Genomic DNA, 23,482 nt, shown 5'->3' with positions numbered 1-23,482 from the left:
GAGTACCTTCTTTCTGCCTCGCCTCCTCTATCAGGCAGTGCAATTTCCCACAACCCCTCCTTCTCTCTCAGCTCTCATAGCTCTCCTCACTGGCATGAGCCAAGTGGATATTCTCTTGGTGTTTATATAATTCATGTGACAGTTAGAGAGGACAGATATCGTGAGGTGTGAGAGCTCAGGACAGAAGGGCAGGTGGACATCTCCCAGGGCCAACATTTCTGCCTTGAAGTCAAAGCATCCAGCAACAAGCTGATTAACCATTGATGAGCTCCCAGGGTGGTTGCCATGGTGATGGGAGGTAGCTCAAACAGGGAGAGGATTGCAACAGCTGTCAGGAAAGACAGGAGCGCTTTCTGGTAAGAATATTCGGGGTGGGGTGGGGGACCGAGCATACATCTCAGTCGGGGAAGTCTGGGGGCTTGAGTTTGACCCCTAAGAGCCCACATAGAAAAGCTGGGTGTGGAGACACATGCTTGTAATCCTAGCCCTGTAAGGCAGAGACAGGAAGATCTCCGGGGCTTGCTGGCCAGTCAGCCTACCTTAATTGGCATGTTCCGTGTCATGAGAGACGCTGTGGCTGGCTGGTACCGGCATGTATGGGTACATACATGGTCCTAGGCATGAATTAATTAGTTAATTAATTAGTGACCATTACTTAATGATCACTCCTGGGGCTCTAAGAAGGAGTCTCCTCTGTTTTCACTCCTCAGCATTCATGACAGCACTCTGCTGAGAGACAGAGCAATGTGAAGGGATGAACAGGTCAGGGTTTCATGTCCCCCGTGACTCTGGCCAACCTACTCCACCCACTATAATGATGGTTGAGATCCACTGTCTTGCAGGAGAATTTTGGAAGACAAGAACAAAACTTCGAGTGCCATTACAACGAGATCTTGGAAACCCTCGCTCAGAAGTATGAAGAAAAAATTCAAGCTCTGGGGGAGAAAAAGAAAGAGAAGCTGGAAGCCCTATATGGACAGCTGGTCAGCTGTGGAGAGAACCTCGATGCCTGCAGAGAGCTGATGGAAACCATAGAGGAGATGTGTCACGAGGAAAAGGTTGACTTCTTAAAGGTCCGTGAAGAAACAGGAGAGAAAGCAATGAAACCATGATATTTTAAGATGCCAGGTCTAGCCTCGGGTGGGCTAGCCTGCCCTCTCTCCTGGAGCTCTGAGTTGACCGTGGTGGTCAGCATCTATCTGTGGGTTATGGTAGGAGGCTATGCCTCCAACTATCCACATCACACTGTTGGTGGCCAGGCAGGCAGGGACACCACTGGTTCTTTTCCTCCCCCAGTTCCCAGGTAGTCCCAGGCTTTGTCCCTCAGACCCTTGGTCACTGACTGTCCCTTGATCATGGAGTTGAGCTGCCTCTTGGACCTCTGGGGGAAAGCTGGCACAGATTAATAAGCTACTTTAAATTGCCCTATGCCGAGGGTGGCAGTTATAGATCTTGCTTTATAACTTTATAGATGTACCCAAATCCATTTCTTAATTATATGTAAGTCATATCAAATCTGGCCCAAACCCTGTATAGCAGAGTTATGGGAATTTCCATCTCAGTTAGTGGTCCCATAATCCCATAGGGCAGATGTGGTTGGTTTCACAAAGGGTTGAGGAGGATTCTTCAGAATCGTCCTAGATGCCGTTTGTTCCCCTCATGGTCCAAGCCCATAGCTGTTCCTGGAAGCCCAGTCACACTCCCTTCCCACTGTGATCATGGTAAGAGATCCATGAATAAAGGCAGACAGCAATGTGGCAGATGCCACGAGAAACACCAGTGCTCAACCTCTTAAGCCAGTGGTCCCATGGTGCCACTGTATCTCACATCCAGAACATAGGAAACAGCGCATTACTTATGGTGATGAAAACTCGCAGTCAGCCACAGGGTCCTACAGCAGAGGAACTGTTAAGTAAGCACCAGTGTTTCTATGCAGACCGTGTCGTCAGTGGACGCCTGTGTGGACGAGGGAGGTGCAGGAGAACGGAAGGAAATGCACAAGTGTGGTAGTTTTGTTAGGGTGATTTCCCCCTTTCCCTGATTTCCAATTAAAAATGTTTCCATTGTTACGTTGTTGGGAAAAATGATTTCCTAAATCAGTCTACTATTTTCTCTCCCTTTGCAGGATGCAGTGGCTATGACTGACAGGTAATATTTCTGTCCTGACCTAGTTGCTTTTCTCTATTCTTTTCGCCTCTAGACTCCGTCTCACAGGGTTATTGCTTCCCTTTTCGGCTTCAGTGACACTATAAATAAAACTGTGCTGGCTTTGAATGGCAGCATGGGGTCAGTAGGCCCTTTTAGGGTGGACGCTTAGAATCTCTGAGCTGGAAGGGAACACGTGTGGTGAGGCCCATCCAGTAAGCCTGTGCTCAGGTCTGCCTCACACACACAAGAACTTAGGTTTATCGGGAGAGATTGAGGACTGGAACATGTCCCCAGCTCTCCTCAGCCCTTGGTCATGGTGCAGCAGACCATAAATCCTGCTATCACAGTGATCCCAAGTTCAAGGCCCCACCTTCCCTATTAACAGACAGGCGGTTCTGTGGGAACTTAAGACGGGGTCTGTAAAGCTTTAGGGGGACTTATACTGTAAGGACCTAGGTGCATATGGTTTGGCAGAAAAGTGGGACTGGATCTCAAATCTACCTTCGCCAGGTAGAAGTCCTGTGACTGCCGGGAAGCAAATAGGTCTAAAGCGGTGGTTCTCAACCTGGGGGTTGCAACCATCAGAAAGCACGTATTTCTGATGGTCTTAGGAACCGAGACACTGCTCAGTAGCAAAATCATAGTTATGAAATGGCAATGAAAATAATTTTGTAGGTGTGGGTCATCACTGCATGTAGAAGTGGGTGGCAAGCACGTGGGCGACTGAGAGCTGCTGATCTAGAGCCTTCGAAGCAGCACCGTGAGGGACGGCACTTGACAACGTGGAACGCACGTGGTGGAGCTGTGGGATGATGTGGGAGTGGAGAAAGCACGGGCTGCCACCTGCTGATGGATAAACTCCTCCTCCGTCCTTGGGCTCCACTCTTCCTCTTCCCCCTGGAAAGGCTTGGGCAATGACAGATGCTTTGCATAGGAAGTGTTCCCCAAAGGCTCATGGGTTGAAGGCTCAAAGGCTCATGTTCTCAAAGCAGCTCTGTTCAGAACTGGGGATCGGGAGAAATGATTGGATGGGTAGAGCTCTGATCTTACAAACGAGAATCCTTTGGAGGGTTTGTCTTGTCCCTGGACTCTCTCTCTCTCTCTCTCTCTCTCTCTCTCTCTCTCTCCCCCCTCTCCTAGCTGCTCCCAAATGAGAAACTTTCCTCCATTTTGTGCCCCCCCCCACACACACACCATGCTTCTATCACAGGCCCAAGAACAATAGAGCCGGCTGATCATGGACTGAAACCACGAGCGTCTACTAAAGTTACTAAAGTAGACGCTCCCTTCCTTTCAGCTGCCTGTCTCAGGGATTTGTCAAAGTAACAAAATTTTAATACAGTAACCTCCAGGCCCACCATCAAATCGGATACCAGAATCCAGAAGCATGTGAAGAAATGCAAGTTTAGCAAAGAGGCCTCTCCATTCCCCCTAGTGGCCCGGCACTTCAGGTGTACCCCAAGAAGAAAGATCCTCCATCTTTGCGTGGATGTGTGCTTTTAAAAAACATGTATGAGTATTTTGCCCACATGTGTGTCTGTGCACCAGGTGTGTGCCTGCTGTCCACAGAGGCCAGAAAAGGGTGTCACACTGCCTGGAACTGGAGTTACAGAGGGTTATGAGCTGCCATGTGGGTGCTGGGAATTGAACCTAAGACCTCTGGAAGAGCACCCAGTGCTCCTAACTGCTGATCCAACTCCCCATCTGCGGGTGTCTTTCTATACCAACAGACTGGGGAAATTCCTGAAGACCAAGACAGACGTGGAACTCTCTGCAAAGCCTGAGTTTGAAGACCAGACCCTGGACTTCTCGGATGTGGAACAGCTGATGGACTCCATCAATACCGTTCCAGGTTTGACTCTGACCTGTGCATCCTCCTCACAGCAGCTCAGGAGAGAGAGAGAAGGAGGGAGGGTGGGAGGGAGGGGGAGAGAGAGAGAGAGAAAGAGAGAGAGGTTTGTGACAATCTGAATGGACTTGAATGGACAGTACGGTGAGTGAAATAAGCCATTCAGAGAAAGATAAACACTGCACGAGTCTCCTTCGGTGAGGGGCCTGAAGCAGTCAAATACACAGAATTGGAAAACAGAATGGCAGCAGGCCAGGACTGGGGAGGGGAAATGAGGACTGCCCAATGAGTAGGACCTAGTTCTGCAAGGTGAATAAGTCTCAGAGATGCGCTGGACAAGCACAGCACCTGGAGTTAACAACATGGTATCCATGGTATCCGTCACTGCCATGGTAACCTTTTCTCCCTCCCGGCCCTCTCTCTGTGTTGGGGCTGACATGCATTCACATGTATTCACATGCACATGGGAGGCCAGAGTGGCATCTTCCTCAATTGCTCTGCACTCATGGTTTGAAAAAGGGTCTCTCACTGAGCCCGGTGCTCCTGGGTTGTCAAGACTGTCCAGACAGTAAGCTTTGAATAGGGTTCCTCCTATTTCAAAGGTATACACTACTGTCTGGCTTTGTATGTGGGCCCTGGGGATCTGAACTCAGGTCCTCGGGCTGATTTGGCAAGCGCTTTACTAACTGAGCAGTGTCTCAGCTCAGGTGTCTTTCTCTTCCAAGGATCAGTAGCATTCCATTGAGTTGCATTTCATCCATAAAAAAGTTCTCTGATCTTGGCCAGTGTGAATAAGGCTACTGGAAATAACTGCAAAATATCTACAATTCCGATTTAATTCTTTTAGATATATACCTAAATGTAGTTACTGAGCCATTTGCCAGTGTCTTCTCTCCCTCACTCCTTTTACAGTGCTGGGGACTGAGCCCAGTAGCTCACATTCGCTCATACGTACTGTATCTCTGGGCTACATTCCCAGCCCCTCTGTTATTTAAGCTGAGGTCTCTCACTGTACTGCCCAGATGCTCTTACCAAACCCTGGCCTCCTGGGTGTGACACCACCAGGCCCCAGCAGTTCCTTATGAGTTTTTTTGGTGATTCACCTTGCTGTTTTCTACAATGGTTGCACAGTACACATGGCCTCCCGTTCTCCAGATCCTTCCCAACACCTGTCATCCTTTGCTTTCTGAGCACAGCTGTTCTGGTAGGTGGGAGAAGATAGCTCACTATGGCCTTTCGAGTTTTGTTCACGTGTTGTTTTTAGTTTTGTTGAGATAGGGTCTAACTCTGTACCCAGCCTACTTCAGAACTCACACTGTGGCCCCCGCTCACCTCACGCTTGTGATCCTTCTGCCTCAGCCTCCCAGGTCCTGGGATGACAGGCACGCACCAGCACACGCGCTCGGGTTATGGTTTTGGCCTGCATTTCCCTCATGATGAGTGATGTGAACACCTGCTCATCCTCTTGGTGGCAGATTCGTGTGTCTTCTTTAGACTGAGCCCTGTTCCAGTCCTTGCTTGCTGTAAAGTGACATTATTTAGGGGCTTGTCGGCTTTGTTCGCCACTGAGTTTTGGAGGTCTTCAGTGTTTTGAATATCAGTTATAAACACTTCCTATCCATCCTCTATGGGCACCAGGCGTGCGCACAGTAACACAGACGGAACACCCATACACACAGAATAATTCAATGAAACAAGAAGTGGCCACTCCCATCCCACTCCTGCACATACAGCTCCTCAGGGCTGTTCCCTCTCTCTTTTCCCTTTTCAGCTCCCTCTGCTCCAGTGATAAATCCCCAGGCACCCAACTCAGCAACTGGCTCCTCGGTGCGTGTGTGCTGGAGTTTATACTCTGATGACACCGTGGAGAGCTATCAGCTGTCCTACAGGCCGGTGCAGGACAGCTCACCTGGCAAGGACCAAGCAGGTAAGGTCTAGGGCCCGACAGAGCTGCTGCTGACCGTAACGCTGCCGGAAATGGCCCCTGGCTTTCTGGTAGCACACTCCACCCCACCCCGGGGAAACGGCTTGTATTAGCCAGAGCTGGGGCCAGCCATCCTTTACCATCAGCCCTTCTCCTGTGAGCAGTGTGTTTACTAGCCACTTGTTGGCTATTTTTTCTTTTCTTTTCTTTTCTTTTTTCTTTCTTTCTTTTTTTTTTTGAGCTGGGGACCAAACCCAGGGCCTTGTGCTTGCTAGGCAAGCGCTCTACCACTGAGCTAAATCCCCAAATCCCCCAAATCCCCAACCCCTATTTTTTCTTGTTACAGTGAACAAATGTCAGCTGAGAAGCAACTTTAGGAAGGGAGGGTCTATTTTGGCTCATGGTTTGACGGTACAGTCCACCACTGCAGGGAGGGCATGGTAGCCAGGGCAGGAGGCAGCTGGTCGCACTGTATCCACAGTCAGGAAGCAGAGACGAAGCCTGGTGTCTACTCACTTTCTCTTTTATATTCAGTCTGGGACCTCAGCCCATCGGATGGTGGCACCCACGTTCAAGATGGGTCATCCCTCCTCTTTGGAAGGGAGCCTCTTTGGAAATGCCTTCTTAGACATGCCCAGAGGCCTATCTCTTCAGTGATTCTAAATCTTATCAAGTTGAAATATTAGGATTAATCGTCATAGCCAGCTTTGTGTTACGATAACAAAAATCAGAGAGAAATAAAACTTTTTCTTGTTGTTTTTGATTTTTGGAGGATGGGGTTTCTTTGTGTAGCCCTGACTATCCTGGAACTCGCCGTGTAGACCAGATTGGCCTCAAACTCATAGAGATCCACTTGTATCTGCCTCCCTGGTGCTGGAATTAAAGGTGTGTACCACTACCACAATTCAACTATTAAGGAGGAAACTTGATTTTAGCCTACGGTTTCTGTCTTTAGACACAGGGTTTCTTTTTTTGTTTTCTTTTTTTTTTTCGGAACTGGGGACCGAACCCAGGGCCTTGTGCTTGCTAGGCAAGCGCTCTACCGCCGAGCTAAATCCCCAACCCGGTTTCTGTCTTTAATGGCACAGTATTATTGGCACAGTTTGGCATTCAAGAGAAACATGGAGGGGCTGGGGTACAGTACCAATATCCCTTCCAAGGTCACGTTCTCAATGATTTAACTTCCTCCCACAAGGCCCCACCTCCTAAAGGTTTCACCTTCTAGGGTCACGGACAAGGGCCAGCCTCCAACACATAGGTAGCTATTGGGGGCACATGCTTAAACCATAACAAGAAGGCGAGATCAGACTGCAGACACAACTCCCCAAGCCCCACAAACCTGAAGTAATCAGGGCTTTCCAGAGTGAGTCAGGTCAGAGTGGAATTTCTGGGCTTGGCAATCTGCATTTGACTGATGAGGATGGCGGAGGCTCATCGAGGAGCAAGCCATCTAACTATGTCACAGTGAGTGTGGTAGAGCCAGGCTATCAGGTCACTACTCACTGTGGAAGCTCTGCAGTTGGCAGGTAAAAGCTCTGAGTGAAGGGAGGTTACAGCATTTCTGCCCCGGGGACCAGGAAGGAGGAGGTCTTAACAGTTTTTTATTTTTATTTTTATCTTTAACAGTTTTTATTATTTGAAACTTCCATACGTTTATACAATGGATATTGATCATATCTGCCCCCTCTTCCTTCAGAAGCCATCAACTACCTCCACTAGGGGTGGGACCTCCAGGGCCCATCCCCCATCCACACTAGAAATTTGATTGACTAGATCTGTGCGGGTGATCACAGCCGCTGTCAGTTGATGTGTGCAATAGTCATACTATGCTAGAAGTGTTTGGGGGAGGGGTTTGGGGAGGGAGGTGGAGAGCAAGTCCCTCACTATGTCCCAAGCCTCTTTTTGTGTCATATTTGTCACAGGACCACTGCTAAGCTAGTCACCACGGTAAACCCCACTTCAAGGTCTAGGCAACCAGGCCTCTCAGAACACACAGTGCGGCTGCAGGGTTGTGCCTGCAGCGGAGGGAGGAATCTGCAGCCTAGGCTCCTCTTTTACAACAGGGCACAGAAAAGTCCAGTGGCTGTTTAAGGCTTGAATTCTTACATTGTTTTTTTTTTTTCTTTTTCTTTTTCTTCCAGAGTTCACCATGACGGTCAAAGAAACATATTGCTCAGTGAAAAATCTTGAGCCAAATACCCAGTATGAGTTTTGGGTCATAGCTCAAAACAGGACCGGCCCCAGCCCCTCTAGTGAGCACGTAGTGTATATGACAGGTACTGACTGGGTTGTTCATTTTCATTCATGCAGGTTTCTAGATGTGACTGGGTTTTCTGTGTCCTCTGAAGGATAGAAAGAACCGTGTGTGGTTTCCCCCTTGTCGTACTCCTCTTAACACACTAGATCGACCTGCCTGACATGGCAGGGACATTATTTTCATGGTTGGTCTGTTTCCTGCAGTTATACTGACACTTGAGACTTGTGTATTAAGTTACTTTTCTATTGCTGTATTAAAACACCATGTCCAAGGCAACTTAAAGAGGGAAGGGTTTATTTGGGATTACGGCTCTGGGGAGATGAGAGTCCTGGCACAGACATGGCAGCAGGTATATTGGTAGGAGCAGGAAACCCAAGGCTCACATCTTAAACTGCAAGTGGGGAGCAGAGGGAGTGAACTTGAAATGGGGTGACTCTTTACATTCTCAAGCCCACCTAGAGTGACATACCTCCCCCAGCAAGGCTACACTTCCTAAAACTCTCCAAACAGATCTACCGACTGGGAACCGAGCATTTGGATGCAATGATGGATATTTATTATTCAAACCATCACAGGTCTAGCGAGCATCCCCAACCCCAGGAACGTCTGAAAGGGGTTCCCAGGCACTGTATTGCTGTGGTGTTTGTCCACAGCTCGGAACAAAATGGCTGGAACTGAACCTAACGGTTGCTGGTGTCTCCTTTCTCCTGTGTTCAGCCCCCTCTCCTCCCTCTATAAAAACCGAGGCAATCAGGAGCTGTGAAGAGGCCGTGCTGATTTGCTGGGAGTCTGGAAACCTGAATCCCGTGGACTCCTACACAGTGGAGCTAATCCAGGCAGAGACGCCAGAAGCCTCGGGGGTAACTGAGTGAGTCTTGAGAGTCTCCACTGCATCCGTAGTGTGAGGACAAGGTCACAATTTGTGACACATGGCAATCTTAACTAGGTTGCTTAGGGAGCCCATGAAGCAGCTGGGATGTTATTATTGATCGTGAATGTTGAATACTAGTGGTGAAACCCGTTACTCTTTTTAAAATCCAGTTAAGGGCTGGGAGGTGGCAGAGTGTGTAAGAGTGCTTCCTGTGCAAGTGTGAGCGTGAATGTAAGCATGAGTGTGAGTGTGAGTGCATATGAGTGTAAGCATGAGAATGTGAGCATGAGTGTGAGTATGAGAGTGAGTGTGTAAGTGTGAGTGTGAGCATGAGTGTGAGTGTGAGCATGAGTGTGAGAGTGAGTGTGAATGTGAGCATGAGAATGTGAGCATGAGTGTGAGTGTGAGCATGAGTGTGAGAGTGAGTATGAGTGTGTAAGTGTGAGTGAGAGCATGAAAGTGTGAGCATGAGTGTGAGCATGAGCACGGGTGTGAGTATGAGAGTGAGGGTGTAAGTGTGAGTGTGAGCATGAAAGTGTGAGCATGAGTGTGAGTATGAGAGTGAGTGTGTAAATGTGAGTGAGAGCATGAAAGTGTGAGCATGAGTGTGAGCGTGAGCGCGGGTGTGAGTTAGGGTCACCCATGTAAAAAGCTGGGTGTGACTCCTCACCTGTAACCCCAGTGCTATACAGTGCTATAGCAGGTAGAAACAGAGGATCCTTTGGTCTCACTGGATGTTTGCCTAATTCCAGACTCAATGAGAGACCCCGACTCAAAGGAATAAAAACAATAAAACCAAAACAATCCAAGCATGATGGTGCACATCTATAATTCTAGCACTTGGGAGGCGGAGGCAGGAGGATTGGGAGTTCAAGATCATCCTCATCTTTAAGGCAAATGCAAGCCCAGCATGGGTCTGAGACCCTGCCTTTAAAAAAAAAAAAAAATGATTTCCTTCTCTTGGTGTACCAAGAGTCAATCACTGAGAGCCTCATGACACTAGAGAACTAGAAAGACACATTTCTTGCCCTGAGGAGCTCATGGTGCAGGGAGGTAAATAACTATGGGCAAAGTGCACGTAAAATACTGCACGTAATGTACAACTCAGGGAGAGAAAGACATTAATGGAGAGAAAGGTAGTGGAGGCAGGACGGTTTTTGATAGCTGTTTAAACTGAGTCCAGGGTGGGAGGGCGGAGCCTAAGCAAGGCCGGATGTTCTGGGGAGAGGGAAAGTCTTCATGGGCTTGACCTTGGGGACAGGAGTGAGCTGGATACCCTGCAGGAACTGGAGCTAACATGATTGAAATTATTGCATGGAGGAGAAGGGCACAGGAATGGCAAAGGAGACTCAATGTACAGTGTATAAAGGATACAGAACACTGTGTGGAGCCTTCTCCACCTGTCCGAGAGTGAGAGGCCTTCACAAGTCTGTGAGGAATTGGAGGTGGCGACCACCTATGGTTCCCAGGAGTCTACCTCATGGCCCCCCAGAGGAAGCATGACTGCTCCCCAGCTTAAAGCCAGGTGGTCAGGCCTAAAGCTTACAGGTCAAGGGCTCATCCAACTGGATAACCCAGCACTTGCCCTGGAGTCCTGGTGGCTCTGCTGAGGACTTCGGGGTGCACTGAGCTGTGTCATGAGAATGGAAAAGGCCTTTGAGGTTAGCCGCTAGGAGCCTGTGTAAGAAAACTGTGACCTTACTGTGGACTCTGGATGGGGCAGAGTGCAGAATGCTCTTCCCACAGGGGACCTTCTAGAAAGAAATCCATAAACTATGGTGAGCAAATGCACTTGAAAGCAGGGACGTGGAGGGACGCCCTGGCATGTCCCCATTATCTCTGTGGGGATGGCAAAGGCCTGGGAGAAATATTCTTGGCTCTTTTCATATGTCCACAGATGATAAGACATATAGCATCAGGTACACTCGCTTGCTGTACTTGCGTTTGCTTAAGCTAACTGTAAACGTCACCTCATGTTTTGTTTGCTTAGTAAAAATGAGACCTGCTCTGTTTGCACTACTTGAGCTCAGATGTTTGGAGTCCCCTGGTTATCCCACATAGAGCTTTGGCATTTTCCTGTGATCCACAGAGACATATCCTCACTGGCTGGGACTGGTTGAGAGCCTTGGAGCCTAACATGTATCCTATGTATCTGTTCTTGCCGAGATCTCTGTGCCTATAGCCACAGCAAAGCTAGTCAGAAGTCAGGGGAGGGGTCCAGTGATTCGGACCAGCATGGCAATCCAGGTTTCCTTCACTATCTATAGTAACCTGGAATTGGGCCAATCCACAATGCTGGAGCCCTCAGAGGACAGGTCAGCAACTTGGGTGACCTGAGGTGATGCTTAACTCTTGCAGAACAAACCGAATTGCATGTCCAGTCACTGAAGAAAAGGCTCTAGCTTCTTCACAGGATATGCCTCTTTTCCTCTCACTCATCCCATACCAACAACCCTTCCCTCTCCAGCTCCTACTTTCTCCTTCTTGCCACAGGGCCTTTGCACATGTGTCTACTGTGCAGGAGACTTACTCTATCCCCCTTTGACCCAGTTACCTTTAGAGCTCTTCAGAACTCAGCTTGAAAGCCACCACCCTTCCACACTGTAGCACACACAGGCTTCTCATGAATACATGGGCTTTCTGGAGCAATGCCTCTCTGACTGCAGGTTCTCTGGGAATAGGGGTTATGTCCAGTTTCCCAGGGTATACAGCATTTGAGATGGGAGGAGCTTGGTTAATCTCCTGAATGAACAAGCAGAAGTGTCCCTCTGGCCTAGGGCTGCAGCGTCCAAGAGGACGTCTTGTTCTCATAGCTGTACATGGGCACCTTCCTGAAGACCATTTCAGCTGAACAGAATTTCCATACGGTCCAACTGAAATGAATTGGATTATTCTCTGCAGCAGTTGTTTTAAACAAAGTTGTCTGTTCATAGATGCTCATACCGAAAGGTTTCTTTTTTTTTTTTTTTGGTTTTAGCCTGTAGCTAGTGGTTAAAAGGGCGGCCTTAGCCTTAGCCGCGATAGGCAGGCGGCCCCAGTTATGCGCCAGCAAAATGCTATAGCACTGAAGCTTAACCCCCAGCACCACAAGAAGGTTTACCGGGGGCTCAAAGACAGCGCGTCACAGAAAGGTTTCTATGGTTAGGACTGTCCTTGTGTACTTGGTCCTGCCCTCAGAGAGGTCATGGCTCTCACATGGCCAGAGACAGAGACAGGTGCATACTCCCCAAATGCTCCAGTGGACATGTTGAGCACAGTGTTAGGTACTTGGGAAACCCAGCTGGGGAGCTTGGAAGGGAGACAGCCAGACACAGACTGGCAAGCAAGCTGTGAACTGTGGGAGGCCTGCCCAGGAAGCTGAGCCTCTTGGCTGTTCTACTCTGGGTCAGAGGACAATGGGTGTGAAAAGGGCGGCTGGTGCCTGGGCTCCTGCTGACAACACTCTGCCTCTGTGCATAGATCTGTTGTAGGCATCCCAACCTGTGAATCCCTGATACAGCTACAGCCTAGACACAGCTACACGATCTACGTTCGAGCCCTGAATGTGGGGGGCACCAGTGCCAGAAGCAAGCCTGCTACAGTACACACCACAGGTCTGTAAGCCAGCGGTGCTCTTGGGACTCAAAATTAGCCACTTTGTTACAGATTCGGTGCTACTAAGTATGCATGAGAAAACGTAACTGTCACATTATGGACAGATCAGAAACCAAAAGGACATCTGAGTCATCAAAGCCCCATAGAACTTGGGTTGGCCTGAGCTAGTGCTAGAACTCAAGGCTTTCCCCCCGTGACCCTCAAGTACCTGACTATCTCAGTGGATCTGGGTGGCCTATGTTTCTTAACTCATGGCTGGTTTGGTTTTGGTTTTTTGAGATGGGGTCTTGCTCTGTGGCTCAGGCTGGTCTCAAACTCAGTATGTAATCAAGCTGACCTGGAACTCAAGGTGATCCTCCTGCCTCAGCCTCTCCAGTGCTGGGCATTACAGGTGTGAGGCAGCATACCTGCCTTGGAAGAGAGCTGCAGGTGATCAAGGCCACCTCCCTCCCCTGCTGTCAGGATAAGCACCTCCCCTGTTAGAAGCCCACTAAGTCTCCACCATTCAGCCCTGCCCCACCTCCACGCTCTGTCTGACCATCCTGGGTGCTGACAGCCCTTCCCATGTGCTTCCACCATGTCGGAGAACTGGCAGGTCCCATGTCCAAGTCCTAAGTGAGCAGAGACCTCATTAGAAACATCCACTGCAATGCCCCCGCCTCAGCCTCCCCATAGCCTGCAATGCTACAGCTCTGCACCCCAAACCTCACTGCAGCCTTCAAAAGCCTCCCAGAGGATGGTGCCCCTGTACAGATATGAGGACAGGATGTCATCTTGGAGGCTGCAGCTCTGGGCCAGCAGAACACTTCTGCTTGTCCATTCAGTGTCAACCAAGCTCAGTTCAAGCCAACTGAGTGGGTGGCCTCCAGGTGAGCAGCACAAGCAGAGAGCCTAGCCAGTGTCTGGGAACGAATTTCCCTTGGCTGAACTCTTCCCCTGAAACACACTGTGCCTCTCTGTCCCCATTTCCATTGGCAGGAGGAGAGGCCTGTGAGTAACACATTCTTATTCCAGCCACAGAGATGGGAACACAAGCTGAGTGTTTTGAAATTACAGATGCTTGCTCTAAAAAAACAAACAAACCACACTGAGAGCCGAGACCAAAGACATAGCCAGCTCGGTTTTCTTTCAGAAGCTGAGGCAGAATTGCTACAAGTTCAAGGGCAGTTTATAGGATAAAGTGGTTGCAGATGAGCCTGTGCTACAGCAGGAGGCCCTGTTTTTTTTTTGGTTTTTTTTTGTTTTTTTTTTTCCCCCCGGAGCTGGGGACCGAACCCAGGGCCTTGTGCTTGCTAGGCAAGCGCTCTACCACTGAGCTAAATCCCCAACCCCAGGAGGCCCTGTTTAGAAACCACTAACAAGGGGGCTGGAGAGATGGCTCAGCAGTTAAGAGCACTGACTGTTCTTCCAGAGGTCCTGAGTTCAAATCCCAGCAAACCACATGGTGGCTCACAACCATCTGTAATGAGATCCGATGCCCTCTTCTGGTGTGTCTGCAGACAGCGACAGTGTATTCATATAAATAATAAATAAATCCTGAAAAAACAAAACCACTAACAAAAAGCAGAGTCCCTCAATTTGGTTTTCCTTGGCATGGTTAAAAATTCTTACTCAGGTCCAAACACTTAGAGCCTGTGAATTAAAAACCCGGTGTCTGGGCTCAGAGAGGTGAGTAGTTCAGCCTGACTCCTATGATCTACCAGCCTGTTTCTTAACCACCCGAGCCTCAGTTTCCTCATCTACAAAATGGGGACAGTAACACCCCTATCTAGGTCTAGATATAAGGGCTAAGGGAGAGAAGATGTACAGATTGCATGGCACTAATCGTACAAGCCCTGCCCCATGAGAGTGGCCACCCTATTCACAGGTTGATCATGACTCCCCCAGGGGCGGGGGTTCTGTGCATCCATCCGGAAGAAGCCATGCGCTTGGGTAATGCTCGTAGGTCCTGCTGGAAAAGTCTTGCAATATCAGGTCGGGGCTTCTTGATGTTCCCTCCCTCCACAGGAAGCTACTTCCAACTGAACAAGGACACCTGCCACCCCTGGCTGACCATTTCTGAAGACGGGTTTACCGTGGTTCGAAGTGAGAAGAAGAGAAGTTTCAGAAGGGAGCTGCCACCCAGCAAGGCGCAGTTTAGCAGGTATCCGACCGTGTCCTCTGACCCCCATGACAGAAGAATATAGCTGCTGCCGAGGGATCCAGAGGAGAAGACTGTGGTGGCCTCTGCCCTGGGAAGTCCTAGGTTGTGGGCACTATGGGATATGGCAGGGCTATCAGGTCACATAGCACAGGGACAGACACCAGGCACTGAGAACACTTTCTCCTGTTGCCATGAAGGTTGCCCCTTAATCCAGAGGTAAATGATCCTTTCACAGGAGTCACCTAAGACCATCACAAAACACAGATAATTGGGGTTGGGGATTTAGCTCAGTGGTAGAGCGCTTGCCTAGCAAGCACAAGGCCCTGGGTTCGATCCTCAGCTCTGGGAAAAAAAAAAAAACCAAACCAGATATTTACATTATGATTCACAACAATAGCAAAATTACAGTAATGAAGTCGTAACAAAAATAAATTTATGGTTGGGGGCCACCCCAACACGAGGAACTATATTAAAGGGTCACAGTGTTAAGAGGGCTGAGAACCACTGCCTTAGGTCTTGTCTTCTCCAAGAGACACAGTCCAAGCAGAAGTTCATTTGGGAAAACAACAAGCAGGCCTGCAGAGCTGGAGGGAGTGGCTCCAGCAGGGGATTCTTTTGTAGCTTCTTAATGAGTTTTATGGATATTTATGAGGCGGGTTACCTATTCCTAAGGGAAAGGTGACCCTTTCCCTCCCACATCCCCGTGGACCAGATAGCTGTTTTAGAGTATGTCTTCTGAGCCTCTAGAAAAGCCGAGAGGAGTCAGAGCCAGCATGCAAGTGATACATGAAGCCAAGGGCTGAGCTGTTTACTTAGATTCTTCTTCTTTCTCTGAGGAGTTATAAGAGGCTTCTCTATAACAGGGAGAAAAATAAAAAAACAACAGAAGAAAAGGGACAGATTAACTCCCAAAGGCTGATCAGTCCCCAAGCTTAAAACAGTAAACACAGTCTCTCCACTCCCCAGTAGCCAGGGCAAACAGTTCAAAGGATCTGCTGAGGAAGAAAGTGGCTCTCCTGTCCTCAGCAGCAGCTGGGGACACAGCTCTGTGCTGCCAGCTAGACTAGCTCATGAAGGCCGTCACTCAGGTGACGTCCCATAATCAATCACAGACAATTTCAGGGTAAGTCAGTATTAGGTTAATGCTGGCGCTTACTAAGAGAAGCTTTTCCTGTAGCTTGAGCATGGGTGGGGAGCCAGGTGGAAAAGGTTTAAGAATAGAACAGTTGCATGCACTCAAGGAGGGGCAGGTGCTCTCCAGCGAGCCTCGCTTAAGTGGGTTTTCAATTTATTTTAAGAATCTCAGGCAGCTGTGGATGAGCTTGAACGTCTCGTCTTCATGCCTCTGCTTCCCAAACACTGGGATGGCAGGTGGTTCGCCACCATACCTGACTCCGGAAGATGCTCTTTGACCGTCTTTTTTTTTTTTTTTTTTTTTTTTTTTTTTTTTTTTTTCATTCTGCTTGAGTGGTCAAGCATCTCATCTTGAGACATGGAAGAATTTAAGAACCACTGTCTTGGCTCTGTGAGGGGGTCCAGCTGAGTTAGAGAAGCCCCATTTTAATCTCCAGGTCTAGTGGATCTGGAACGGCTATGCTGTGTGCAAGGGTGGAGAGGGAGGTGTTGTCCCTCTACCCCCAACCCGGACTCTTCAAACAGGTACAAGTCAGACGTGCCTATGAAAGAGGAAGCAGGCACACAAGGCATCTTGGAGCCTGGTCTAGCGCGCTTTCCATTGCTGTCACATGACCGAGAGCAACTTGGAGAAGAAAGGGCTAATTTCATCTTCCATCTCCCAGGCTACCATGGACAGATGTCAGGGTAGGAACCTGGAGGCAGGAACTGAAGCAGAGACCATGGAGGAGCAGTGCTTACTGGCTTGCTCCCTGTGGCTCACTCAGCTAGCTTTCTTGTACAACCCAGAACTACCTTCCCAAGGGTGGCACTGCCCACAGTGGGCTGCACTCTCTCACATCAAACGTCAACGAGAAACTCTCAAAGTTTCTCATAGGCTAACCTGAGGGTGGCACTTCCTCCACTGAGGTTCACCCTTCCCAGACGACCCTCGTTTGTGTCAAGTTGACCTAAATAAATAAATAAATAAAGCCAACTAGCACAGAGCCCCTAAGGAGAATTTCTTGGGAGGGCTGTGTTTGGGGGGCTGACAGAGTAGGTATGTGCTTTTCACACACACCCACGAATGCACTCATGCACGCACACATGCACGCACGCTAGGAAGACCCTGTTTATAGAACTACATGCAAGCCGGTTGGCAGGCCGGCAGTACAGACCTGGAAGAGGTAGAGGCAAGGCAGGAAAAGTGATAAATTAGTGCCCTTGGAGTTCTTTTTTTTTTTTTTTTCCGGGGCTGGGGACCGAACCCAGGACCTTGCGCTTCCTAGGTAAGCGCTCTACCACTGAGCCAAATCCCCAACCCCGGAGTTCTATTCTTTAGATGGTAAGAATTGTCAGAGGACTCAGAGCAGAACAGCATCCATAATGGATTTGCTTTTCAGAGAGAGCACAATCCGTGGCAAGGTTAGAGATAGGAGGGGCAGAGACTGGTAGCTGGAAACCAAGGAGTCCTGAATAAGCAGCAGAGGGTGGATGAGAGATGCCCACACATTCAGCATATGTTTGGGGAGGAAAACCAGTCTGAGGGCAGAGAAGGGGGATGGGTGAGGGACTGTATGGCCACTGCGTTCAGTCATCAAGACAACTTTTCTAGTTGTCAAACCAGGCTGGCCTTGAACTGAGAGATCCCCCTGCCTCTGCCTGGGATTAAAGTGCTGGGATTAAAGAAGTGCCCCACTACCTAGCTACTTTATATATTTTTTAACAGTTTTTTATTAAATGTTAGCTTGCATGTGTACATCTGTGCACTGCGTGTGTCTCGTGCCCACAGGGTCCATAGCAGTGTCAGATGCCCTGGACCTGGAGTTACAGACTCCTGAGCTGCTGTGGGGGTACTAAGAAGCACACACCATGGTTAAGTAACTACCGAGCCGTCTCTCTGCCTCCTTCTTTATTTTTCACATAAGTTCTGAGCCTTGAACTCAGGTCCTTCTGCTCACAAGGAGAGGACTTTACTCACTGAACTATATCCCCAGCCCCTCAGAAGTGAGTCTGCTAACCAAAAAGGAAGATCTGAGAGGCACGTACCCCCTCTGCAAAACTTTAAACCATGGCTCTGGCATCGAGAGGGGTGGGAACACATTTGAGACAGTGACCTTGCAGCAGATAGAGATGTGGGCTGCCTTCCCAAAGCTTTGCTTGGGCTTAGAGGGGAAGAAAATGTCTGTTGCTTGGACAAAAGGTGTTGCCCGAGTCCTTCATATTGCCCGGTGTCCCCCTTGGGGGCAGTGGGTGAGGAGGCACAGAATCAACAGCTCAGACTCCCAGAGCAGGTAAGAATGCAGCAGCAAGCGCCTTTATTAATTCTTGGGAACACCCTTTATACCCTCCTCCCTCATCCTATTGGTCCAGAGCAAGCATGTCCTCCAATGGCAGTTCCTGATTGGCTGTCACTGTCTGCATCACCAATCTCTAGGCTCTCAGGCAGACTTCAGTTTGGCCTGGAAGTCGCCTCTGACACTATAAGGCCCCACTTGCTATTGACTTACATTTATGTGGAAGTGGCCACCACCCCAGCAGCGGGGCCTTTCTGTTCCTCCTACAAAAAGGTTTGGCTAGCACAGGAATCTTGAACCGGATGCTCACTTTGGAGGTTCTGGTGCGACCCAAATGCAAGGAAAACCTTTCTCCGCGGAGCGCTTTGTTGTATACCAAAATGTCTGAGCTGTCAGTGGTTCCCAGGGGAAGGCTGGGGACTTGTTTTGATGACAGGGAAGGGAATATGCCACCTTGCTTTTGGGTCGCCCTCTGAATTTTTTTCAAAATCATTCTCATTATTGTTTTGTGTGCTGTGCATGTGTGCACAGATAAGCATGTGCCGTGGCATGTTGGGGTTGGGGTGGAGGACAACACTGCAGAGCTGACTCTGACACCTTCTTTCTGTGGGATCTGGGGGTGGGACCCAGGTTACCAGGCTTACCCAGCAAACACCTTTACACAGGCCCAACCTCTGGAGTCACCCCTAGCATAAAGGGTACCTCAGAGATCCTGGCCAGTCACAAACCTCAAGCGTACGGTGCCTTGCCTGCTGTGCTGCAGGCTCTCCCTCCCTCTCATCTGCCTTAGCACAACAGAACCTGTTCTGTTTAAAGACACAACAGAACCTGTTCCGTAGGTTTTACTGTTACTTCATCCATGTTACACACCAGGTGGTGCAATATTCCAGTCTTCAGCATTAGCCTTGCTTGTGACGCCACAGTGAAATATGCCCCCCCCCACCTTCTGATAGAACCCAGAGTCTTACGCATGCATGCTACACGAGACGCTAACAGCCCAGCCCAGCCCAGCCCAGCCCAGCCCAGCCCAGCCCAGCCCAGCCCAGCCCAGCCCAGCCCAGCCCAGCCCAGCCTGTGCTTCTACCCTTTCTAAAACCAGGTGCGTTGCTGTCATGGGAAATCTAATTCCGGTCCGAGGACGCCATTACTGGGAGGTGGAGGTGGATGAGCATTTGGACTACACTGTTGGTGTGGCCTGTGAAGATGTCCCTAAACAGGAAGACCTGGGAGCAAACCGCTTGTCCTGGTGCATGAGGCATACATTTGCCTCCACAAGGTAAAGTCAATCTGGACACCTACGACGAGGATTTGAAAGACAAAAGAGAGGTTTTTACTAATAGTAACCCAGGCACACACGTTTGCTTAGAAAAGCCTCAGGTATGGCGAGGGATGCTGCCACCCACTTCACCTGAAAGAGAAAGCTTCTAGAGCTCACCATGTGCTCTTCAGGCACCAACAGAAAGTGTCCTATACATTTTCCCCTTGAGTCAGCGTCCTAACTGTGTAGACCAGGCTGGCCTAAAAGGCACTATGTAGACCAGGCTGGACTCAAGACTCACAGAGATCATCTGCTTCTGCCTTTCATGTACTGGGATTAAAGGCATGTTCTGCCAGGCCTGGCCCACACACTGTCCTGCACTTTTATAGGACAAAGGCCGCCCTCACAGCAGCTGGATCATCCACCCACTGTGGACTGTCAGAGCTTGGCTTCCAACCCAGGGAGTTTGGCTCTAGCAGCGCAGGTCTTAAGGCTCAGAGCTGCTGTGGAAGCCATTCCATCTTAAGTCAGTGTGGCTAAGGGTTCCCATAACACAGCTTCTGCCGCTGAGCCCTACATAGACTAGTCCTGCATGGAATGGTCCCAGATACGAGGAGGGAAATCCCAGAGTCCTGCCCAATGCACAAAGGCCATGGCAACCATCTTCCTTTACTTGAAAACTTGGAGAGCAAAACATACAGGCAGGCCCCCAAGGCCCCTATCAGTACCTCTTAAAAGATGAAGCCTCTGACCAGTGGAGAAGGTGGTGGTGTGTCCCTTTAAACTTGAGGCAGACGCATCTCTGAGTTTGAGGCCAGCCTGGTCTACAGAGTAAGTTAGTTCTAGGACAGCCAGGACTATACAGAGAAATCCTGTATTTGAAAACAACAACAACAACAATAACAACAACAACAACAACAAAGAAAAGAAATTTGGTAATGTCCAAGCATTGGGAGAACAGTAGTTTCCCCAGAGAGTAGATTAGACTGGACTCTGCTAACCGTGAGAACCATTTTGGGAATGCAAGAGCCGCTCTGAGTGAAGCCAGGTACTTAATCTGAACTTAGAGGCCAAAAGCCTCTTTTGTTTAGAAAGAGCAAGGATCAAGCCAGAAAGCTAAAGGAAGCATGGGAGTCAGTGTGTAACAGGGGAGTTGGGAGCAAGATGAGGTAAATTTTGGCTGCTAGAATGGTGAAGGAAAGCAAAGGTGGGGCTGATGGAAGTTTCTAGCAATCATGTCGGGAGGGAAGGAGAAAGAAGGAAGCCACGTGAGGATGAGAGCAGGCCTCTCGTAGACCCACAGTTTTGGTTCATGGTCTTGAGTCTGTTGGTAGAGAGGAGAAGGGACTCGTTTGCTTTCTGGTAGCTGCTGTTTAAAGGAGCGAGCTGAGCTGAGATGGAGAGCAGCTGCCTGACCCTGAAGTGCTGATCTAGGGAGTCCGAGTCAACACCAGACAAGGTGGGCTTTCCGATGCCTATGTCCTGTGGCCACTTTTGATTTTGGCCACTTTTCAAAGCACACGGGACACATAGCAAAAAGGGTGCTGGTCATGCTCAACACTCACTTGTGACAGCCAGGTGACCACAACCCCCGCTCAGTGGCACGTTTAAGAACTAGAGCCATGGAGTCCTGGTTCAGTTTGTAGAGGCCTGCTTTTTCATGAAGGCCCACAAGGCTCCCTCATTTCAAATGTCTTTACTCCAGATGAGTCACACACAGGCTCCAAATACTTCCCTTCAGTGCAAACTCTGACACCGTGGAAGTTTATGGTTCTGTATAAGAAAACTTTTTTTTAAAGATTTATTCATTTATTATATATAAGTACACTGTAGCTGATACACCAGAAGAGGGCATCAGATCTCTTTACAGATGGTTGTGAGCCACCATGTAGTTGCTGGGAATTGAACTCAGGACTTCTGGAAGAGCAGTCGGTGCTCTTAACCACTGAGCCATCTCTCCAGCCCCCATAAGAAAACTTTGTTGGTGCAGAATTCATTCAAGAAGAAAGTCCAAAACTGTGTTTTAGGACAAATGTTAGAAAGAAGCAGTTTGAAAATGGCATGTTACTTGGTAGTCACTGACTTCAAGAAAGGGACAAGACCGTAGGAGCATGAGTCAAGTCAGTGTAAAACACTGAGAACAGTTTGCCTGCCGTTTTCAAGCCTTTGTTGTATCAACATTGAATTTTCAGGCACCGGTATGAGTTTCTGCACAATGGGACAACTCCAGACATAAGGATCACAGTTGCTCCAAAGAAGATCGGCGTCCTGCTAGACTATGAGGACTCCAAGCTGTCCTTTTTCAACGTGGACATTGCTCAGCACCTGTACACGTTTAGCTGCCCACTCCACCAATTTGTGCATCCCTGCTTTTCCTTGGAAAAGTCTGGAGGCCTAAAGATCTGCAATGGCATATCAGCGCCAAAGCACGTCACTTTCTTTTAGGCCCTTCTGGTATTTCTGCTTTTTCCTCTGTCCTGTCCCACAGCTGCCCTCACCTCACCGGCTGAACCTGGTATTCGAGGTGCCTGTAGCCAGCAGCAGCTCACGTTACTGTCAGATGTTATGCCGGAGCCCATTTCACCCGATGTGGACTCATCCTGCGTGCTGGGCCCTGCTGATGCCAGGGGAGCCTTTATCAGAACAGCCTGTTAAATGAGGGCTCCTGTGGAGTCGAATCCTTGTAGTGTCAAACTGCAGTTTGTGCTCTGTAAAGTATTTCAAGTCTCCTAAACTTACAGACCCAGGGAGAGTATCAGGGAAGTCGTGATGGTGTCAGCAGCCCCTGTACATGTGTGACATTTTACTGTTTACCAAGAACAGACTAGGGAAGGCAAGAAACTCTCGACAGAAAAAGAAGTCAGATGCTCATCTTGAGGCTGCCGTGGTAGACTGAATAAGAATGGTTCCCAATAGGCTGACACATGGGTGGGGGAGGGGCTGAGGTGGCACTACTTGAAAAGGATTAGACCTATTAGGAGGTGTGGCTTTGTGGATCAGAATATACATATGTCTCCTTTCCACTACTGCTCCTGTGACGAGTGCTGCCGTGCTTCCTGCCATGATGATAATGGGTAAACCTCTGAAACTGTAAGCCAGCCTCCAATTACATGTTGTCTTTTTTAAGCATTACCTTGGTCATGGTGTCTCTTCACAGCAACAGAACAATGACTTAATACATAAGTTGGTATCAAGGATTGGGATATGCTGTAACAGGCTTGACCATGCTGTCTGTTGGAAGAAGAGACTTTGGGATTTTGGACTAGAAGTGACTAATGTGAGCATAGAAGACACTGCTGAGGTGATTTGAACTGTGGGGTTAGGGGGATCAAGAAGTTTAAGAGGGGATAAATATTAGTTAAGTGGCCAATAGACCATTCTTGTGATATTTTATCAAAGAATATGGCTGCTTTCTTGCCCTTGCCCTAAAAATCTGCCTGAGGCCAAATTGAAGAGTTTTGGATTGATGGCTTTAACAAAGGCGATTTCAAGACAGCCTGGTACTGAGCCTGCTATGAGGCTGAGTGGCTGCACGTACGCAGGTCTACAGTGAAAAGGAGTAAGGAGCAAGAACAATACAAAATGTACAGTTTGAGGAGAAAAGGAAAACCAGGAGATGACTTCTTAGAGCCAAGTTCTGTGCTGAGGGAGACAGGTTTAAGGAAAAGCCGGATGCCAAATGGAATAAAGGCAGCAGTGAGCGCAGGGCAACACCCCACCTGCTAAGCTGGCAACCTGTGAAAGGAACCAAGGGAAAGCTTAAGCAGTAAAGGAAACCATTGACAGAAAGCTGGTGCGGACCGTACCCAAAAGAGCGGCCACGTTCCAGCCCCAGCAAGCAGAACTTGGCAGCTTCAGCCATGTGGTTCTTCCTGGCTTTAGGGTTAAGAGTACAATAGAGAGGTTGTGGACTCTTCCTCCACAGTTATGGAAAGTCACTGAGGCCAGGCGTGTCAGGAATGTCTCTGTGTGGAAGCCCAGAAGGATATGAAGTTGTGAAGGTGACGCCTGATTGCCTTGGAAACCTC

At 49.0% G+C, this 23,482-nt stretch overlaps 1 protein-coding gene and 1 non-coding gene across 5 annotated transcripts in view; one reads left to right on the top strand and one right to left on the bottom strand.

Moving 5' to 3' along the window:
• The window catches only part of Fsd2 (fibronectin type III and SPRY domain containing 2), a 33,255-nt gene extending 10,670 nt beyond the window's left edge, over positions 1-22,585 (top strand). For 3 of the 4 annotated variants that reach the window (XM_006229440.5, XM_039113049.2, XM_063262717.1), the window contains 10 exons: positions 843-1,073; positions 2,126-2,148; positions 3,879-4,000; positions 5,769-5,924; positions 8,063-8,197; positions 8,896-9,046; positions 12,509-12,642; positions 14,651-14,786; positions 19,296-19,472; positions 21,647-22,583. In XM_006229440.5, the coding sequence (XP_006229502.1) occupies positions 843-1,073; positions 2,126-2,148; positions 3,879-4,000; positions 5,769-5,924; positions 8,063-8,197; positions 8,896-9,046; positions 12,509-12,642; positions 14,651-14,786; positions 19,296-19,472; positions 21,647-21,899 (1,518 nt within the window). In that variant the 3' untranslated portion in view covers positions 21,900-22,583. Of the gene's footprint in view, positions 1-842; positions 1,074-2,125; positions 2,149-3,878; positions 4,001-5,768; positions 5,925-8,062; positions 8,198-8,895; positions 9,047-12,508; positions 12,643-14,650; positions 14,787-19,295; positions 19,473-21,646 lie in introns of all 4 variants that reach the window. The other variant, NM_001191627.1, reaches the window with a different exon arrangement.
• Positions 12,026-12,169, bottom strand: LOC120100468 (small nucleolar RNA SNORA76). Its single transcript, XR_005500208.1, has one exon. It is a non-coding gene; the product is annotated as a small nucleolar RNA SNORA76 (small nucleolar RNA).
• Positions 22,586-23,482: the final 897 nt, after the last annotated feature.

Source organism: Rattus norvegicus, chromosome 1 (genome assembly GCF_036323735.1).
Source record: "Rattus norvegicus strain BN/NHsdMcwi chromosome 1, GRCr8, whole genome shotgun sequence".
In the NCBI taxonomy this organism is placed as follows: Eukaryota; Metazoa; Chordata; class Mammalia; order Rodentia; family Muridae; genus Rattus; species Rattus norvegicus.
The sequence above is the reverse complement of the archived record's forward strand: the minus strand, read 5'-3'. Positions and strand labels throughout refer to the sequence as shown.